Source organism: Neofelis nebulosa, chromosome 12 (genome assembly GCF_028018385.1).
Source record: "Neofelis nebulosa isolate mNeoNeb1 chromosome 12, mNeoNeb1.pri, whole genome shotgun sequence".
Lineage (NCBI taxonomy): Eukaryota > Metazoa > Chordata > Mammalia > Carnivora > Felidae > Neofelis > Neofelis nebulosa.
The window spans coordinates 44,444,209-44,465,456 of record NC_080793.1 but is presented as its reverse complement, the minus strand read 5'-3'; the positions used below and the strand labels follow the sequence as shown (position 1 = coordinate 44,465,456).

The 21,248-nt window shown below is 40.7% G+C and overlaps 1 protein-coding gene across 3 annotated transcripts in view; it reads left to right on the top strand.

Annotated features, from left to right (window-relative positions):
* Nucleotides 1–21,248, top strand: part of TEK (TEK receptor tyrosine kinase) — a 106,625-nt gene that overhangs the window by 74,942 nt on the left and 10,435 nt on the right. The window contains exons 11-18 of one of the 3 annotated variants that reach the window (XM_058695186.1): nt 419–553; nt 5,173–5,460; nt 11,541–11,840; nt 13,722–13,873; nt 15,384–15,594; nt 17,995–18,105; nt 20,359–20,549; nt 21,088–21,201. In XM_058695186.1, coding sequence (XP_058551169.1) covers nt 419–553; nt 5,173–5,460; nt 11,541–11,840; nt 13,722–13,873; nt 15,384–15,594; nt 17,995–18,105; nt 20,359–20,549; nt 21,088–21,201 — 1,502 coding nt within the window. Of the gene's footprint in view, nt 1–418; nt 554–5,172; nt 5,461–11,540; nt 11,841–13,721; nt 13,877–15,383; nt 15,595–17,994; nt 18,106–20,358; nt 20,550–21,087; nt 21,202–21,248 lie in introns of all 3 variants that reach the window. The other 2 variants (XM_058695185.1, XM_058695187.1) reach the window with 2 other exon arrangements.

The window sequence follows — 21,248 nt, the reverse complement described above, 5'->3', positions numbered from 1 at the left end:
GGTCTTTGTAAACAAACTCCCAAAGAATCTCTTCTGTTGAGAGCCTGACTGCAAACACTATGTATTTAAAAACAGTGGCAATTAAATTATTTTATATTATTGTAATTGGGATTTTCCCCTCCCTTAAATCTAATTGTTATTTCATATAGTTGAGGATTTGTGTGGTTTTACTCTACAAATGAAAAGACAAATGTGGAAGTGATTAACTGGCTCAGAGACCTACATGAAATGTATACATCGTCACCTGGAAACTTCCTTTAAAAAGCCTTTTTTCCCTTATGTTAGGAATGGCTTGCCTGTTTCACTTACACATTATTTCTGAGAACCAAACACTAGTTCACATCACAATAACAACATTCCGATTTAAGCAAGGTATGAGAATGCCAACTTAAGTTTCCTGGACTTTCCCTCTTCTCAGTGACAAATGAGATTGTTACACTCAACTATTTGGAACCTCGCACAGAATACGAGCTCTGCGTGCAGCTGGTCCGGCGTGGAGAGGGCGGGGAAGGGCATCCGGGACCCGTGAGACGCTTCACCACTGCTTCTATCGGTCAGTGGAAGCAAACGGCATTTATTCGTGCGCTGGGTGGGAGCGGGGAGGAAGGGGAAAGAGGAAGGAAGACCAGGAAGGGTGGTGGTGGGCGAGTGGATGGGTGGGGGTGCAGGGGGAAGGAGTTTGCTTTTGAATGGGTGGGAAAGTGACAGGAAGGTTGACAGCTTGGAGCCAAATCGTTCTTTTATTTGGGCTGCACTCCTGGTCTATCTCCCTGGGGGAGGGTGTCTGTAGCAGTCCGGGACAGAGGAGGAAGCAGATGAGCCTTCAGGAAGGCAGGGACATCCCTTAGGAGTTGGGATTTACTTAGCAGCAACTGCTTGGTTCCTGAGTTTCACCAACAGCTTCCTGTTTCCATCTTCAGGGCCTAGGCCAGACTCTTGCCACATGTATACTTCAGAAATCCCAGTTGACTTATTTTTAAAACTAATTTCTAATGTTTCAAACTAATTCATGCCCGTAGTTGAAACGTCAAATAGAATGAAAGGCTGTTATCTAAAGATCAGACCCCTGTGTCACCTCCCCACCTCGAGTGCTCCTCCCTATAGGCAGTCAGTTTCACCTCCTTAAGCTACTTCCTTTTTTTTTTTTTTTTTTGAGAAAGACAGTGCAAGTGAGTGAAGGGCAGAGAGAGAGAGAGAAGTGGGACTCACCCCAAGTGGGGCTCGTATTTACCCAAAGTGGGACTTGAGCTCACCTGATATGAGATTTGAACTCACCAACGGTGAGATCATGACCTGAGCGGAAGCCAGATGCTTAACACCTGAGCCACCCAGGTGCCCAAGCTATTTCTTATTATATATACCTCAGTGGTTCTCAAACATTAGTGTCCATAAGAATTACCTGGAGAGCCTGTTAAAACAGGTATCTGAGCCCCCCGCCCCCCGAGTTTCCAATTCAGTAGGTTTGGGGTGGGAGTCAGGCTCAAGATTTTGCAGCTCTAAAAAGTTGGCGAGTTGTACTGGATTTTGCATATCCTCGGTCCATATGTTCTGAGTAATATAGTGATATTTTTTTGGTTGATCAATGTTAGTATCTATTGGCCTTCTATTGTGTTAATTGAGAATCCTTTGAATCTGTGAAGCTTCCTTGATGCTAACCTAGGCTCCATCTTTCTGCTACCCAGGTACCCCTGTCAGAAACAGGGGAGTGATCCCTTGTAAAGTTTGCCTTTCTAGTGGTCATTGGGTATAAGCATTTGTTGCTGTCTCCTGGTCAGCGCTTTATAGTTTGTAGTTCACATATATTTAATTTATATTACCTTAAAGGGTAAGAATCATCTTCCCCATTTTATTGAGTGGTTACTAAGTTGATCTTCAGACTTAACATCCTTTTAATTCTTTGGTTGTTGTTGTTGTTGTTGTTGTTGTTGTTGTTGTTATTGTTATTATTATTATTATTATTATTATTTTAGCTAGGAGCCCAAAGACACCATTTCTTTATCCCACTTGGTCAGTTTTCCTATTTTTAGTCCAGAAGGATCTGGATTAATGAGTGTGAAACACGAAAGAACATCTAAGTCTCCTGCAGGGGTATTGATCCCCTTAACAGAGACTGCCCAACTTCACTCACCCTACCTGTTTCACCTCACTAGCGCCACCCTTAGAAAACCAAAGGGAAACTCCAAAGCAACGCTGGTGCTTGTAGAAGCATTGTGCAAATGAGGAACGGTTTCCTGGGAACTCAGCAGATAGCAAATACCAAAAATCATACCAGAAACTATATAAAGTAGAAGATAAAGACATCAAAGGGGCTTCTGGCTGTGGTCAGGTTGCTGCTCAAAGGCAAATGGTAGTTAATTCTCTCTCTGCCAGTACTGATGAATCAAAGGGGAAGGTCATACATAATCTGACTCAGATGGAAAGTATTTATGGAACAGATCATAAAACACTTCACAGACCCACACTGGACTGTCTTCAGTGCTCAGAACATGTTCCAGCCAGGATGTATTTAGAAGTCTCTTGGAATATTTCAAAGGAGTTCTCAGGGGTAGGTGGGGAGGGAATTCTTGATGGTTCTTCTTTTCCCATCATTTGAATCTTGCTGATGTTTGGTTTTTAATTTATCTGGCAGTTGCACTATTTATAAGTGTGTTGACTAAATGGGGAAGGCCAGAAGGCCAGGAGAGGAGGGAAGAGATCACACTCTGAACACATGGCACATACAGGGCAGGTAGGGAGGGGTGAAGGGTAAGTCATGTTCCTGAAGGAAAGGCAAAGGGAAGTTGGTCCCAGTTACTCCCCTGTACCAGGCGTAGGCTTGGAAGGTTTAGATGTATGCTCCAAGACATCAACCCTCTGTTCTGCTTTGTCGTTACAAGCTTGCCTAGCCCCTCTGGGCAGCTTCATGGACCTTAAACCTCAGAGATGAGCCAAAGGCGTTGACATCACCTCTTTGAGTTTGTAAAGGTTATAGGGAATAATAACTATGTAGAGTAATAAATGTATTCATGTTAAATAGTTATAATAATGATTTAATTTGCAAAGGCTATAGAGAGTAACTATTGCTTTAGCATAATACCAAGTAAATTGTGGGACCTGACTGCTGGTTCTCCCTAGTATAACAGCAGTCAGACTGGCTGGTGGGAGTCACTGTCCTGATGTATGGAAATAGACCCGTCTTCTCACCAAGAAGAGTTAGAACAGTGTTTCTCAACCTTCTCTCCCTTTCCTTCCCCCTCCCCCTCCTCCTTCTTCAATTATTGCCCCCTTTTTAGATATCTGTGTCCTTAAGACAAAATGTCTAAGCCATTGTAATGTATAAAATGTTCTCATATCCCAGGAACTGGTTTTTGCCAGGGGCAAAAATGTCCCCACTGAGAAAGCACAAGTTAGAGGATCCCTATTCTGTGTTTTGCAAACACTTAATATCTGGAATTTAAAAATCAATTTACTATTATTAACTGAAAATACACAGATTCCTTCTGTGTCCATTGACACAAGACAGGAAGAGAGGGAGGAAGGAAGAAAGAAAGGAAGGGAGGAAGGAAGGAAGAAAGGAAGGAAGGAAAGTAGGTTATATTAATAGAGTCCCTGACACCTTCTAAGCATTTTCACATCCATTATCCCATTTACTCCTCCTGAGTCTGCAAGATTGCTTTTTTCATCCTGTGTTACATGTAAACTTGGAGAACTTACGAATTTTCCCTAGCCACAAAGCATTATCTGATTCATTTCAGAACTCATATTGTTTCCATTCAGGTACCTGTCTGGTAGCCCAGGGTCTTGGCAGGGGCAGCATGTGGTTGTAGCTGATACTTTGATGTAATCAGAGCAGGGCTGCTCCAGGCCCTGCCACCACAGCTATTATAATGTTTGAAATTCTTGCTAAAGAGAAGTAACCCTAAAATTGCTTTAAAATATGTTGCTCAAAAGCATGACAGAAACACTGAATAGTTACCTACTATCCCACAATCTTGGGAAATCTGTTTTAATTTTTTAAAAAAAATTTTAATGTTTGTTTATTTTTGAGAGAGAGAGAGACGGAGGGAGGGAGGGGCAGAGAGAGGAGGAAGACACAGAATTTGAAACAGGCTCCAGGCTCCAACTTAGCTACCATCTGTCAGCACAGAGGACGATGTGGGGCTCAAGCTCACGAGCCGTGAGATCCTGACCTGAGCTGAAGTTGGACTCTCAGCCGACTGAGCCACCCAGGCGCCCCTCCACATTTTTAATTTTTATCACTTTCCTCCCTGTCCTTCACCATTTGTAGACATGACTTTTACCAAGTTGCAGAGTTTTTTCTCAAGTATTATAAATATTTTATTGGCCTCCCATACTTTTCCCCATGATCTATTTTAATCGATTGGATGGCTATATCATAATTTATTAAAGTATTTTCCTATTTTGAGTATTTAGGACTGTTTGCTATTTAAATAATGCTATAATGAACATCTTCATGTACATAGGTTCTTCCCTTTCTTTGAATTATTTCTTCAATATAAATCCCTGGTATGGTTAGATTATAGGGCCAAAGCATATGGTCATTTCTAGGGCTATTGGAAAATATTCCCAAGTTGTTCTCTAAAGGTCTTCCTGTATTATAAATATTCAAACTACGGGGGCGCCTGGGTGGCGCAGTCGGTTAAGCGTCCGACTTCAGCCAGGTCACGATCTCGCGGTCCGTGAGTTCGAGCCCCGCGTCAGGCTCTGGGCTGATGGCTCGGAGCCTGGAGCCTGTTTCCGATTCTGCGTCTCCCTCTCTCTCTGCCCCTCCCCCGTTCATGCTCTGTCTCTCTCTGTCCCAAAAATAAATAAAAAACGTTGAAAAAAAAATTAAAAAAAAAAAAAGTATTCAAACTACAGATTAGAATTGTTACAAAGATTTGCAGTTTTGATAGAAAAAAAGTCTTGCATGGTTGCTAGCTTGTGTTTCTTTGATGGCTTGTGAAGTTGTATATTATTCTAGAAGCCAAGGTTGTTATGTAAAGCTGCCCTTTGGGGCTGTGTGTGCTTCACCCTATGTAAAAATCATGGTCTAGGGGCACCTGGCTGGTTCAGTTGGTAGAGCATGTGACTGTTGATCTTGGGGTTTTAAGTTTGAGCCCCACGTTGGGTATAGAGCTTACTTGAAAATAAAATCTTTAAAAAAATCATAATCTTTCTGGTTTCTCCCAGGTCTCCCTCCTCCAAGAGGTCTCATTCTCCTACCAAAAAGTCAGACTACTCTAAATTTGACCTGGCAACCAATATTTCCAAGCTCAGAAGATGACTTTTATGTTGAAGTGGAGAGGAGGTCTGTGCAAATGAATAGTGACCAGCAGAATATCAAAGTCCCAGGCAACTTGACTTCCGTGCTACTTAACAATTTACACCCCAGGGAGCAGTACATAGTCCGAGCCAGAGTCAACACCAAGGCCCAGGGGGAATGGAGTGAAGATCTCATCGCTTGGACCCTTAGTGACAGTAAGTAACTCATGTGCCCCCAACCTTGCCTGAATGACATTTGGCTAACGCTACTTGGACTTAGCTACCATCAAGTCAAGACTGTTTGCTGGAAATCGTAAAAGGCAGTTAATTGTGAATGGAGGCTAATTAATACCCTGCCCCAGCATACCAAATCATTTGAATAACCTGTAATGCATAAGAAATCTCCATGGTTTTGGATTTGCAATAATTCAGGCAGGACTGTGCTAAAATTTACCTTTCCTTGGTATGGAGTTATGTATTAAGTAAGTTAATAACATGAATAAGCTTTTCTAGGGTTTAATTTGTTACAGGACAGTTTTCAGGATTGTCCTCTTTCTTGGGGCGCCTGGGTGGCTCAGTCAGTTAAGTAACTGACTTTGGCTCAGGTCATGATTTCTCAGTTCATGAGTTCAACCCTCACATTGGGCTGTCTGTTGTCAGCACAGAGCCTGCTCCAGATCCTCTGTCTCTTTTTCTGATCCTCCCCAGCTTTGCTCTGTCTCTCTCTAGAAAACAAACAAACAAACAAACTAGGATTGTCCTATTTCTTTAGACACATAAATGCTGGTTACTTAGGTCTTTCCTAATCTTACAAGCCAAATACTTGACTTGAAAAATATTCACAATAGATCATTTTTAGGGTTCCAAAGTATATTTGAGAGTGATAAAATCGCTTTTCTTTCAAAATATTCTGCAGCCCAGGAATTTCTGTATTTCAGATTGATCATTTAAAATTAGTTGGGACTTCTTGGGTTTCCTGGTAGTATTGAAAATTTTTCATCATTAGGCAAAGAGTTCTCTTTTGATTCATTGCATTAGAACTATATCTGTGTGTTTTGGAGTCCTTGGAAAGATTAAATATTTCTTGGCCACACCGACTGCCACTTATGTTAGGATCTTGTGGTCCCTTGCCAATACCCGATGTCTGAGGCTCTCTTCAGCTGTGTCCTCACTTCCTCAGTACCAGGTGTAGACACGGGCTCTGTTTCTCCAGCCACTGTCTTCTGTGAGTGACATGTGAAGTCAACTGCTTTGTCAGTGTTCAGGAATTCTTCATCAGTTTGTAAAAAATTCTGTGAAATTTAAAGTTACAACATAGTACAGAGAATAGTACTTCAAACACTTACATTCCTACCACCCAGAATTAACAACTGTTAATATTTTGTCATATTTACTTTCAGCCTTTTTGTTGATTTATGGAAGTAATAACACCATACAGACAGATCACAAGCCCCTTGGAGCATCATCCCTACTCTCATTCTATTCTCTGCTCCCCAGAGACAACCCAATTAGGAGTTTGCTGTGTATCTTTCCATTCAAGGTTGAATCAACTCAGTATGTTAATTTCATCCATAAGTGCACATATGCATACAAATCACTCTTCATCTTGCTCTTTGGAATAAACATGATTTCATCTTATCCATGTTCCTTTGTTTAGATCTGATATATCCCTTTTTAACTTCTGCATAATATTCTTTGTTATGACTGTGTCGTCTTATTTATCCATTCCCTTTGAGGTGGGCATTTAGGTTGTCTGTTTTCTTCCTTCCCAACTTCCTTCCTAACTTCCTTCCTTCCTTTTTTTTTTTTTTTTAACTATCCCAAAGAAAAATGCAACGATCATCCTTTATACATGTCTCCAGGTGCATAGGTGTGAGAGCTTTTCCAGGGAGTATGTCCAGAAGTAGAACTGAGGCTATTTTTCTCTGAAGTGGCTATTCCAAGTGGATGATGTCCAGGAATATGTGAGAGCACCATCTTCCCCACATCCAGTCCTGTATATATATCCTTTCTCTATAACACTTGATATTGAAGACCTTTTTATTTTTCATAATCTCAAAGGTAAAAAATGGTACCCCACTGTTAATTTCAATTTTCTTTTTCTGGGTAACTAGCGATGTTGAGCATCTTTTCATGGGCATTTGGATTTCCTCCTTTTTTGGATGTATTTGTTGATACACTTTGCCCATTTTCTATTGGTTGCCTTTTCTTACTGATTTGTAAAAAGCTGTTTATATAATTTGGATACTTATTCTTTTTTTTTTAAAATTTTTTTTTTCAACGTTTTTTATTTATTTTTGGGACAGAGAGAGACATAGCATGAGTGGGGGAGGGGCAGAGAGAGAGGGAGACACAGAATCGGAAACAGGCTCCAGGCTCTGAGCCATCAGCCCAGAGCCTGACGCGGGGCTCGAACTCACGGACCGCGAGATCGTGACCTGGCTGAAGTCGGACGCCCAACCGACTGCGCCACCCAGGCGCCCCTGGATACTTATTCTTATTACACACATTGCAAATATTATTCTCATAATTTCTTTATTTTCGCCTCGTCTGTGGTGACTTCTCCACAGATACTTTAAATTTTGAAGTAATGAGACCTTTCAATATTTGCCTTTATGGTTTGTACTTTTGTTTCAGAATTATTCTCTATCCCAAGGTCATGAACATATTCTCTGTATTTTTTCTAGTAGTTCTAGTTGTTTTGTATATTTGGGTCTTTAAAATTTAGGGATGTTATTTTGGTGTGTTTTTAAAAAATGTTTTATTTTAGTTGAAAAAGAGAGAGAGGGAGGGAGGGAACAAGCAGGGGAAGGGCAGAAAGAGAGGGAGACATAGAATCCAAAGCAGGCTCCTGGCTCTGAGTTGTCAGCACAGAGCCTGACACGGGGCTGAAACCCACAAATGGTGAGATCATGACCTGAGCCAAAGTCAGACATCTAACTGACTGAGCCACCCAGATGCCCCTATTTTGGTGTATTTTAATCTTTTTAGTTTTAGTCTTATTTATTCACATATAGCAAGCTAATGGTCACAATGCCATACTTTGAGTAGTCACAGCCTAGCAATTTCATCTGGTCCAAGTGTAAGGGGTGGAATGAATTAAATTTGGCCTATGGCCCCAAATGTATGTAAAAATAATACATGTGTGTAATTTTTTTTGCATACGTATATGCAGAGTATATCATTTGACACTTAACAATTACTTTGTAAGGAAATTAGAATAGGAATTGTCATCACATTTAACAAATGAGGAACCTGAAGCAAAGGAAGGTAAGCAACTTGACCAAAGTTATTAAGCAAGTAAATCGTAGGGTTAGGACTCGAAATTGCATATTTTAATTCTATGTTTTGTTTGTTTTTACTAAACCAGGATACCCATTAGTCTCTTTGGATGGGCAATGAACAATTGCAAAAAGAGATCGCTTCTTGGAGAAGTTCATTTTGCAGTCATATCCCATTTGTAAATTGTTTGGTTAGCTTTTCCTAAAGTGTTTTAAAATCTACTTTAGAACCTACCTGGTGAAACTGCAAAAATGTAGATGGCTGGATTCAGACTCACTGCATCTAAATCACAGATCCACTAAGCTAGTTCAAAGGGTGACTTCTTTCAGGCATAATGTGGATAAATTGGTAGATGTAAATTTGTGCTTTTTAGTTGGCATTAAAATTAGCAGGTGTCTGCAAGGCACTGCTTCTTTTTGTGACAGGTTTAGATCTACCACTGGTTTATCAAGTTGAATATTTTTTTGAGGCACCACTATATAAAAGTTAATTATGTGTTAATAGTAGTCTGAAAATGGTAAGAATCCAAATATTCTGTTATCTCCTTATGGGAAGGAAGATTATTCTATATTTTTATAAAAATATACAAAATCTTGGTAGTGGAGGAAAAGGAAGTTAAGACATATTGTTGATGAATCAACTGTGGTTTGGGACATAGAAAATGACCATCAGATTTGGAAGGCCCAAAATCCAATATTTAATCCTCATAAATTGCCACAGTTACCAAAGGAGTATGATCAACGTCATGGAAAGAGGAAATTTAGAATGCAGAAGGATCTCTGAGAATTTAGGATAGAAAGAATATACCTGAAGACATTTCTTGAAGGTTCTGTTTTGCTTCTAAGCAGTGTATGGGGAAGGACAGTAATATATGGGGTGAAGTCGCCTGGGTCTTTTACTTACTGGGACCAGTACAAATCCTTTCATTTTCAAAGTCCATCTCTAAAATTGGATAATAAAAATCTCAGCACTACTCATAGCCACCTATGTGGTTATGAGGGTCAAGAGGGAACCTGCTAATGGAAACACCTTGTCAACAGCCTCACAGATGGAAGGTATAATTGACATCAGGGGCAAGACCTTGGATTCCTTCTTCCCTGGGGTCATACAGAGTCACTCTATTGTATAGAGTCAGCGACTTAACCTCTTGCAGGAGTCCTTTATCAGACAGCAGGTTGAGTGAAAATGTAGGGACAATTCTGTGCCTATCATCTTCACATCTGGAAAACCTCAGAACCTCTCTTTCTCATCCTCCCCCCGAGTAGAATGTGATCTCTATTTTCCCTAAATCCCAGTAGCATTTTGTCTGTTAAGTCCTTGACACATTTTCTTATGTATACACTGACTTGTTACTGCTCCATAAATACATTTCTGGCAAGGATAGGCTTTTTGGGAAAGTGGCTAAGATGATGGACTGTGGAGTCAGACTGCCAGGAGTTGAATCCTACTTCTTCTACACAATATCTATATGACCTTGGTCAAGTCACTTTACCTCTCTGGGACTGAATTTTTATAAGATTGTTAGGAAGAGGAGATGAGTTACTATATGGAAGAGCCTATATAAATGTCAACTCTCATAATCTTTCTGTTCTTCCCAGCATCAAAAACAGTATAATATATGTTTGTGGGTAACAGAATTTGAAGTCTTATTTTAATGCAAGCATGAGCAAATATGTGATACATGTGTTGACGTTTTTCCTGGCTTATGCTATTTTGTCATGTCTTCTGGAGTCCACTTCCAATTGATTGGAATTACCATCTGAGAAAACATCTATTTGCCATTCATGTTCTTTAAAAAATTTATTTCTTGTTTAATTTACATCCAAGTTAGTTAGCATATGGTGCAACAGTGATTTCAGGAATAGATTCCTTAATGCCTCTTACCCATTTAGCCCATCCCCCCTCCCCCAACCCCTCTGACAATCCTCTGTTTGTTCTCTATATTTAAGAGGCTTTTATGTTTTGTCCCCCTCCCTCCCTGTTTTTATATTATTTTTGCTTCCCTTCCCTTATATTCATTTGTTTTGTATCTTAAAGTCCTCATATGAGTGAAGTCATATGAATTTTGTCTTTCTCTAATTTTGCTTAGCATAATACCCTCCAGTTCCATCCACATATTTGCAAATGGCAAGATTTCATTCTTTTTGTTTGCCCAGTAATACTCCATTGTATGTATATACACCACCTCTTCTTTATCCATTCATCCATCAATGGACGTTTGGGCTCTTTCCATACATTTGCTATTGTTGATAGTGCTGCTGTAAACATTGGGGTGCATGTGCCCCTTTGAAACAGCATACCTGTACCCCTTGGATAAATACCTAGTAGTGCATTTGCTGGGCTGTAGGGTAGTTCTATTTTTAATTTTTTGAGGAACCTCCATACTGTTTTCCAGAGTGGCTGCACCAGCTTGCATTCCCACCAACAATGCAAAAGAGATCCTTTTTCTCCGCATCCTCGCCAACATCTGTTGTTGCCTGAGTTGTTAATGTTAGCCATTCTGACAGGTGTGAGGTGGTATCTCATTGTGATTTATTTTTCCCTGATGATGAACGATGTTGAGCATTTTTTCATGTGTCAGTTGGCCATCTGGGTGTCTTTGGAGAAGTGTCTACTCATGTATTTTGCCCATTTCTTCACTGGATTATTTGTTTTTTGGGTGTTGGGTTTGATCAGTTCTTTATAGATTTTGGATACTATCCCTTTATCTGATGTGTCGTTTGCAAATATCTTCTCCCATTCCGTCAGTTGCCTTTTAGTTTTGATTATTGTTTCCTTCACTGTGCAGAAGCTTTTTATTTTGATGAGGTCCCAGTAGTTCATTTTTGCTTTTGCTTCCCTTGCCTCCAGAGACGTGTTGAATAAGAAGTTGCTGCAGGCAGGGTCAAAGAGGTTCTTTCCTGCTTTCTGCCATTCATGGTTTATGAGCTGACATTAAGTATCTCTTAAGAACATAATAATCTAAGTGATGATAGTGTATCCTAAGTGAATTAAATTTTTTTTTTAATTTCTAGTTCTCCCTCCTCAACCAGAAAACATTAAGATTTCTAACATCACAGACTCCTCAGCCATGATCTCTTGGACAATCTTGGATGGCTATTCTATTTCTTCTATTATCATCCGTTACAAGGTTCAGGGCAAGAATGAAGACCAGCACATCGATGTGAAGATCAAGAATGCCACCATTACCCAGTATCACCTCAAGGGCCTAGAGCCTGAAACAGCTTACCAGGTGGACATTTTTGCAGAGAACAACATAGGGTCAAGCAACCCAACCTTTTCTCATGAACTGATGACCCTTTCTAAATCTCAAGGTTGGTAGAGTGGACAGGTATTTACATAGGATTATTTCTGGAGATGATTGGGAAAGCCCCATTATCTTAAGATATTTACCTGATATGTACGTCATGTGACATAACTCATTTGTCCAAATAGGTTTCACCATCTCTAGATAGGTTCTTAAAATGAAAATGCCCCTGGGAAGGAATCCTTGTTGATCCATTTTCTTTTGTTAAGCCTTAGACTAAATTATCCCATCACACTCCCTATCCAGCAGTTGAAGCTCTGAAGAATATGAATTTGATTCCATGGAAAAAGAATGTGGAACCTGCTTAGTGGAGGCAGGCCTACGCTGGTGCTTCAGTGGGAGGCTCCAAGAACCAACACCATTCTTTCTCAAATGAACTCCTCTTTTAGCTTGGATGACACTATTCTATTCTGAGGTGTTTTTTTTTTTTTCTTTCACTGTTTGGATCCAAGTTATAATGTCTCCACATACACCACTAACCCCCACTCTAGTGACAGTAAGCTCTTCGAGACAAATGGAGGTCACTCAGAGTGCCAAGCACAGGATGCCCAGGGTTTGTGATTGTTAACACCTGTTGAACGTAGTTAAGTGAACAAAAGGGACTCAGGATGGGGATTGGGGGCTGTAGCTCCTGGAGCATCCTCCCTTTGAATTCTGTCTGCAACCGTACCTCCCAGCCCTCTGCCCTGTACCACAAGTGTGAGGGAACATAGAGTGATGTTAGATGGAAATTTTGGAAGATTTATATAACCTGGACTAAGGTGTTTTTTTTTTTTTTACAGAAAATCTTAAAGTAGTAAAAAGTTCTTGGTTTCGAGGGCTACCTAGGGCTTAAGAAATCAAATGAAACATGGATATTTTCAGTGCTGATTCTTTGGAATATTTTTGAAATGTTAAAGGAATTATGAGTCTACCAATTATAGAGAATTGGAGTTTTCAGATGACACTCTTAATAAATGCATTACTTTTATAATTTTTTGTGTTTTGGTAAAATGTGTACAGGTCCTAAATCCAAGCTCTACAAAAATACAAGCAAAAAAATAAAAAGACATAACAAAACAACAAAATTCTCACTATTCTATTCCAGACTTGTTTTTATGCACCCATGAGTAGAGATAGAAGGAAGGAAAGAGATAATCACAAAAGAATACTTGTAAGAAGATGGGGTGATGCTCTACATACTGTTTTTCGTAAAAATATATTGCATTTAATTTTATTTGAGTTTAAGTAAGGGAAAGAGATGGAAAGATTAGACCATAATCTTTAAGTTCATTTTGACCTGGCCCTGAATTTAATGGTTTTTCTCTTCTGTCTCTCCCTCCTTCCCCTCCTCCTTTCCTTCATTCTCCCATTGGTATTCTCAGATTTTCTTTATCAGTTTTTTATATAAGAAAAAAAAAAGCAAAATACCTTACAGACTCTAAACTCAGCATCTTAGAACAAGAGAGTTTTTCTAGGTGGGGAAATTATTCAGGGGAACTTTAGCTACTTTCCCAAAGTCCTACATCTAGTTAGTCATTCTCACTATTGCTTGACAATGTGCAGTTGCTTGGGCCTCTACTTGGAAGTAAAAGTTGGATAAATGATGAGATTAATAATTAATAATTAATAATAATCAGCACTTTTGTGTTTTTTGGTGTTTTTTTGTTTGTTTTGTTGTTGCTTTTGTTTTTGTTTTTGTTTTTAAGTCTTATAAAAAGTCAGACTGTGAGTCATTCCTCTCCATTGAGTTTCAGAACATATGAATGAGTAGCCCAAGGTCCCATAGCAATTAGGTGGCAGAGTCAGGGCTACCATGACATTTCTGTTTCCCTGTGATGTCTACCATAGATGGTCTTGCCCTATCTCTCCAAAACTAACCCTGCTGCTTCTCCTGTGTTCTGCGCAGCACCAGCGGACCTTGGAGGCGGGAAAATGCTGCTTATAGCCATCCTTGGCTCAGCAGGAATGACCTGCCTGACGGTGCTGTTGGCCTTCCTGATCATGTTGCAATTGAAGAGGGCAAATGTCCAAAGGAGAATGGCCCAAGCTTTCCAAAACGTGGTAGTGTCTCATCTTCCTACTAACTAATAAGTACAAGTCTGCATGTATGCAGAACCTTCACTTGAAAGATGTGGACCAGGAAATTTACTTCTAAAGCCAGTATTTGCCTTAGGCAGGCCTCATCTTCTCTTTGACTTCTGTTATGAAATGGGAGATAAACAGCATGACTATATAATTTGTTATCCAACCTGGAACAATTATGAGAGTGAAAAGGTTGCTCTTAGTAATTATTCAGGAAGCCAGGGCTAAAACAGGCCCTAACAAAGTGAGCTGTATGGTCATCCTAATAATAAGTCACCGGGGAGACTAATCTTGCAGTATGAAGAACTGAACACTGTTGGTAAGGAAGGCCATGAGTGTAACCAGACCTCAATGTCATGGGTAATGATGTATTGTGCTAGACATTTCCTATTTCCAGTTCCCATTTTCGACTTTTAGTATCTCCCACAATCTTATTATCCCATATACATTGTGTCTGTAATATATGTGAATTGTATGTACATGTATGTATCTCTATTCCTTTGTACCCTTCAGTCTGCAGTCATAGTTCATAATACCTGGCACTGCATCATTCTTTCGCCTAGACATTTTGATCAGTAACCAGAGTTTACAAAATCATACTTGACCAATATGTACCCTGTTTGATTCCTTTGGTTTTACTAGAGCCCGAATGTTTTTCTAGTGTGTGATTTTAAGCTCTGTAAAATGAACTTGCACCCAGCTTTATCAATGCCATGTATAAAACATTGAGTACAGCTACACATTCTAGATAAGGCATACCTTCATGTCCACAGATCCCTGAGCTTCCCCTCTATGGAGGACAAGGGGAGCTTTGTTATCTGCTCCATGCCAGAGGTGGCTCAACTCAAGCTTCTCCTGGAGAGAAAGGGCCAGCAAGGGGGCCAGGAGCACGGGAGCTCCTATGATATTGGTGCCTTGTCATTATACATGCCAGCCTCTCAAACTCAGGAGAAAAGGTGATGCTGTGTTGGGCTTTGCTGTAAGCCTCTGTCATCCTGGGGTCTGATTCTGCTCCAGAGTGGGCTCAAGAAGTTCTCAGGTTTAGGATAAGCCAGAGCAAGTGAGTTAGAGTCCAGAATAGACCAAGACTATGTAAGAAAAGCTCTCATGGAGGCATGGCCTCTTACTGTCCCAGATAGGATCTCTGTGTTCTTTTCCAAACCAGAACTAAGTACCTGCTTATTTCAAAGCTCAGTAGAAACTCAATGTGACTAACTCAGGGATGTGCCATCCTGTGGCATCCCTGCTCTAATTCTCCCCTGCCTTGCTGTCTGCAGACATTGCTAATTGATTGCAGAATACCTTCCCCCAATGCCTGGAAGTGTCCCATGAAGCTGTAGACAGTCTGTTAGATGAAACCTATTTCCATCTCCATCCCTAAATTAGTTTCTTGTTTCACTTGGTATGGATACAAACCAGGAGTATTTATGCATGTCAGAATTATGAAAAATCCTGACATAAAACCTTTAAAAAATTATTTCTCCAGAGGGAAGAGCCAGTTGTGCAGTTCAACTCAGGAACTTTGGCCCTGAACAGGAAGGCCAAAAACAACCCAGATCCTACAATTTATCCAGTGCTTGACTGGAATGACATCAAATTTCAAGATGTGATCGGGGAGGGTAACTTTGGCCAGGTTCTTAAGGCGCGCATCAAGAAGGATGGCTTACGGATGGACGCTGCCATCAAGAGAATGAAAGGTCAGTGCTTGGCCACATCAAGTCAGCATTTCACTCGGGCGGGGAGACAACTTGACTTCCTGTTGAATCTTTCCTCTATTCTCTTACATTATTTAAACAGAAAATTGGCATGGTGTCAGATATAGCTGTTCAGTGCAACTGCAGGTGATATTTCCTTTGAGGTCAGCTGGTGACAGGGTCAGGACATAAACATGAAGGCATGAGATGTTTAAATGCCACTGTCTTGTTGCGATGTGAGAATACAGATTCCCTGTCACACACTGCTCATTGTGGCGGAGGACTGTTGTTTCTCTTACTGCAGTGGTTCTCAAAATTGAGTATGCATCACAGTCGTCTGAAAGCCTTGTTAGAAGCAGACTGTTGGGGTCCACCTTGGTTTCTGACTCAGTAAGTCTGGAGCAGGGCCAGAAGATTTGTATTTCTAATTAGATCACAGTGATGCTGATGCTGAGGGTTTGGAGGCCACATTTTGCAAACCACCGTCTTCATGGATTATCTGCATCAAAATTCCTGGAGACGTTAGCAATGCATCTACTTGGCTTCTCCCACTGTTGGATCTACAGTATTTGAGTTTCTGGGGCAACATGTGAGAATCTGTGTTCTCAACAAGTATGCTCCTTGCTTCTTCTGTACCCTCAAGTTTGAAAACCATTGATCTAGGGTCACAAGAATGAGGTATTTTCCAGTTGTCTTCGTCTCAAGACTGCTTGGTGCCTACCCATCTAACAAGATGGCTAATACACATCTTCTGAGAAAGCTGAATGTCTAGCTCACTGTCTGTACTAGCTGTATTCTCTTCTGTGTGAAGTGGCAGGTAATGCACATGGCTTGATTGAGAAGCTGCATTGTGGCTTCTAGAGCATCTGGGCTTGGAAAGCTGTGTGTCAGAACAGGGAATGTAATTAATTACTTCTGTGGGCCACCTTCACCGTGTGGGCTCTCTAAGGTTGCTGCTGGGTTTTCCTTTCTGACAGCAAAATTGAGCGCAAGGGGGGAATTAACTTGCTCTTTGCAGCAGGTTAATAGAAAACAAATAAAATAAAACAAAATACTGTCAATGCCTAGAGATAGTAGTATGTTTCAAATACACACGTACACATGTACACACACAATCTTGCTTAGCATCCAGAAATGTCTTTTCTGTTTTGATACTTTAGTTACAGGGAGTTTTGGGGAATAGTAAGGATAGTATGAGAAGAAAGGATATAGAATTTTGTAAAATCAGGGCTTTTAAAGTCTGATCTGAGCCTGATGGTCCCATGCCCATGTGAAGAGGTAAAATAGCTTAATGGGGCACCTGGGCAGAAAATGTCTGCAGGGAGAATGATGCATCCAAAGGAAGACAGATACTGAAGTAGGGGACAAGGTCATTATAAAGAACTTCATTTTAAATATGCTTCCAAGGCATTAAACCTCGGACAGGGTTTCTGAACCCTGGTTCAGGGTATCTGATTTGGGATTGCCTACTAGCTAGTTTTGTGTGTACCCTTACCCCATATGAAACATTCCTGTAATTTCCCAGCATGTTCAGGTAGGCACAGGGCCACCAGCACCAACTGGCCCCCCCTTCCTCCCTTTCCTACCCAACATTATTTTTCAAAAAATCATAATAGCGCTCTGTCACCAATCAAGGCTGATCAGTTTGTGCATCACCCAGAGAGAGCTTTCCCTTCAGCCTGGCTGGTAACTGGCGGTTCTTCCTCTGATCCAAGTGGTAACTGAGAGACAGGATGAAAAGAATAGAAACAGATGTAGTTCTGTTTCCTGACCATCAAGCAACTTCCATAGAAATGCCGTTGGATTTGAGGTGTTTTTTGTTTTTGTTTGTTTGTTTGTTTGTTTTTTTAGCAGGACTGGTTTGTGGGAAAGCAGGTTAAAAGTATTATGATAAAGGAAGGTGTGTACATTCCCAGTGTTGTTGTACTGAAACTTTGGTTCTGCTCCTCAGCATATGCGTTGCTGGACAGCGGCTTCAGCTAGAATAGCTGGAGTCTAAATAGAGGCTGCTCCACCTCTACCAAATCATCTCACTGGGCATTTGAGAGCTTAAACAAGAAAACTTGAGAACAGTGGTTCTCAACCAGGGGTGGTTTGCCCCTTGGGGGATGTTCAGCAATGTCTGGATACACTTTTGGTTGGGTCGCTGGTATCTGGGGGGATAGAGGCCAGAGATGCTGCTGAACATCCTACTATGCAGAGGACAGCCCCCCAACAACAGAGGTTTCTGCCCAAAGTATCAATGGTACCAAGTACTCTTCCTAGAGTAATGTCTGATTTCTATACAGTTTTCCAGACCTGATGGTGACTAAGTGCCTCTGAAGGTCCTGGGGAGTGGGAGGGGATAGTTGTTTCTAAAGAGGTCTAACAGCGAGGGATCACAACTCTTGACTTCATTCCCAGAATATGCCTCCAAAGATGACCACAGGGACTTTGCTGGGGAACTGGAGGTTCTCTGTAAACTTGGCCACCACCCAAACATCATCAATCTCTTGGGAGCGTGTGAACATCGTGGTAAGATGCTCTTTTCCTGTCTTTCCTGCCAGAATTTTTGTTTAAAACAGGCACATTCCATATTGAAATTAGTAAATATAACAATCTTAAGAATGCTACCCATTTTTTTTTTTTTTAAGTTGCAGTTTCATTCTGAATGTCTGGTCCTATTTATAGATCGTAATGAGACTTGGGATCTTTTTTGGAGGTAGGTCCCAGGCTGGATCTTTTGCCTTCTAGTGTGGTTCACCCATTAGTGCTCAAAGGTACCCGTGGTTGCTGCACACTGCCATCCTTGCTGATTCAGGGATTGCCTCAGCTACTATTGCTAGGGTTTGGGGGAGCCTTCAGCATCAGGAAGAGTGAAGTGTATTGGCTCTTCTGAGTTGCCTGTCTTATTTCCTCCAAACCCAAGACACTGATACTCTGAATGTTAAATCCATGAATGTCAACAACCTATTGTAATAGAAAAGCATTGGTAATGGCTAGGATAAAATAATAGTAATAAACTTATATCTGATAGAACTTCATTTTTTCCCCCAAACAATTATGGGTACAATTATGGTGGAGCTCTACAACTATCCTATGTTGTACATACTCTTAAAGGTCAATTTATATTATTTAGATATAACTGAGTACTTCTATGGGTTTACTTCAGCATCCTACCTGGGTTTATAATTCTGAATCTGTGCTTAAATTTATGCTTAATTATGATTAATTCCTCATGGAAAAGTTTGATCCCACAAAAAAGCTCCACACAGTAATTATTTCCAAACTTGACAACCTCTTGTTGACTCTGAGGCACAAACACCAACAATAGAAGAGAGACTACTTCCTTTTCCTCAATTTATTAAACTAAAAATACTGGGGCTTCAAACAATATATCATTCTGTGATCCAATAGGGTGTAATTCTGAAAGCTAGATCATGTCCCTTAGGTTCAATAATGAAGTAATGACATTTATTTTTGAGCTATTTCCTGAAAACAGTGGTCAGCATGGGACAGCAGTAAATGAAAGTTAAAAAAAAGTAACCACCACCAACAGAAAAATGTGCATCTTTTAAATTTTTGCTCTGTCATCACCTTAGCACATAATTGGTTGGCTCTTAAAATTTATAGTTCAGTGAGAAAGCATTGAGGCGTATCTTGTCTTACAGTGCTACATGCTACAGTACTAGGCTTTTTTTTTTTTACACCAGAATTTCAATTTCTTAGAATGTCTCTGAAGTTAAAATTCATTCGACATTTTAAATGTAAAAAATGGTATACCAAAAAATTTACCTTTAAAAGACAGTAAAACCACTCTACTTTTCATTGACTCAAAAGATCAATGTTTTTGTGAAAGAAGATTAATTTTATCAAAAAAAAAAAAAAAGAAAAAAGGAAAAACAATTTGGGAATAGGCCAAGACAATGGACCATAATTTCTTCTAGGACCTATTGTTTTATTTGTCTAAGTTTGAGTTTTCTGATTTCTCTAAGCAAAATGTAGTCTCTGACCTCAGACTCTGCAAACCTAATGAGCAAGACAGTGACGTAGCGGGAGTTTTAGGGGATCAGTAGAAGGAGGAGGCAGAGAGTTGCCTGGTACGGGTCCTTCTGCCATGGACACTTACTCTTTTTTTTCTTTTTTTAAAATAACCTCAAGAAAAGTTAGAGACAGACTGGAATAACATGCCTGGCTCACGTTAGTTCTCCATCAATACTGAATAAAAAAAATAATAGGTGATACAGACTAGCTGTCCTAGATCTTCTGGAGGCAAATCTTACTGAGTAGGTGCAGGCCTTCAGGAAGCCTCCACGTTAGTCCACGTGTGGTAGGCGGGAGGGGGTGGGAAAGAGGGGACCCTGAGTTCGAGCATGGTGCCCTGTAAGCATGGCAGGGGTGTGGAACTTCTCTTGGTCCTGTTGTCAGTGTTCTCAAGGTTGGTACCGCTAGATGTATTGCTTTTTTTTTTCCTTGTTAATGTTTATTTATTTATTTTGAGAGAGAGCACAAGCAGAGGAGGAACAGAGAGAAGGAGAGAGAATCCCAAGCAGGCTCTGTGATCATCGTGCAGAGCCTGACACAGGGCTCGAACTCATGAACAGTGAGAGCATGACCTGAGCCCAAATCAAGAATTGGACACTTAACTGACTGAGCCACCCAGGTGCCCCAACGTGTTGCTTTTAGATACTAAATTTTACAAGCCATTCCCAAGACCCTAGCACACCTTTGAAATCTCAGAGCTGTTGAGGGCCACTGAGAAGGTGGTGTCTCTCCCTTTCCCCACAGGCTACCTGTACCTGGCCATCGAATACGCTCCCCACGGAAACCTCCTGGACTTCCTGCGCAAGAGCCGAGTGCTGGAGACCGATCCCGCCTTTGCCATTGCCAACAGCACCGCCTCCACGCTGTCCTCCCAGCAGCTTCTCCATTTTGCAGCAGATGTGGCCCGTGGCATGGACTACTTGAGCCAAAAACAGGTGTGTGGTGAGGACCTTGCTTTGGACATCTTTCCTTTGAAATTCTCTCTGGACTCAGAGTTGAGCTAAATTTATACATTTTTCTAGTCAACTTCCCCCCTTTAATTCCTCTTATGATTGTCCTAATTTTAATCTCTTTGTTACTATTCTGTTTATATAGAAGTTAATGCCAGACACCGACAATAACTGTATTTAGTGAATCTGAGCATGTGTATTTGATGAGGAGGCTGAACTGATCTTAGCTTCATTTGGATCCAAATGATGCATGATAGCGGAGGACTTGGACGGCAGCAGGAAGATTTAATGACCTGGGTTTTTTTTTCTTTTCTTTTCTTTCTTTTTTTTTTTTTTTTTCCCTGAAATGCTTCTCCCAAAACATGATGGGTCATTTGGCCAAATCCACTGAGGATATTAGAGAGGAACTTTAAGGGAATTGGGTTCCTCTCTTCTCTATTTCCCAAAGGTCTGACTGCAGTGGCCTTGTGCCAGCAGAATGAAGTGAAAAAAGCAAATGATGTTTTTTTTCTTTAAATTTCAGTTTATCCACAGGGATCTGGCTGCCAGGAACATTTTAGTTGGTGAAAACTATGTAGCCAAAATAGCAGATTTTGGATTGTCCCGAGGTCAAGAAGTATATGTGAAGAAGACAATGGTAAGTTCAGAACACAGACACTGAGGACATCCTCCCCAGGACACCCT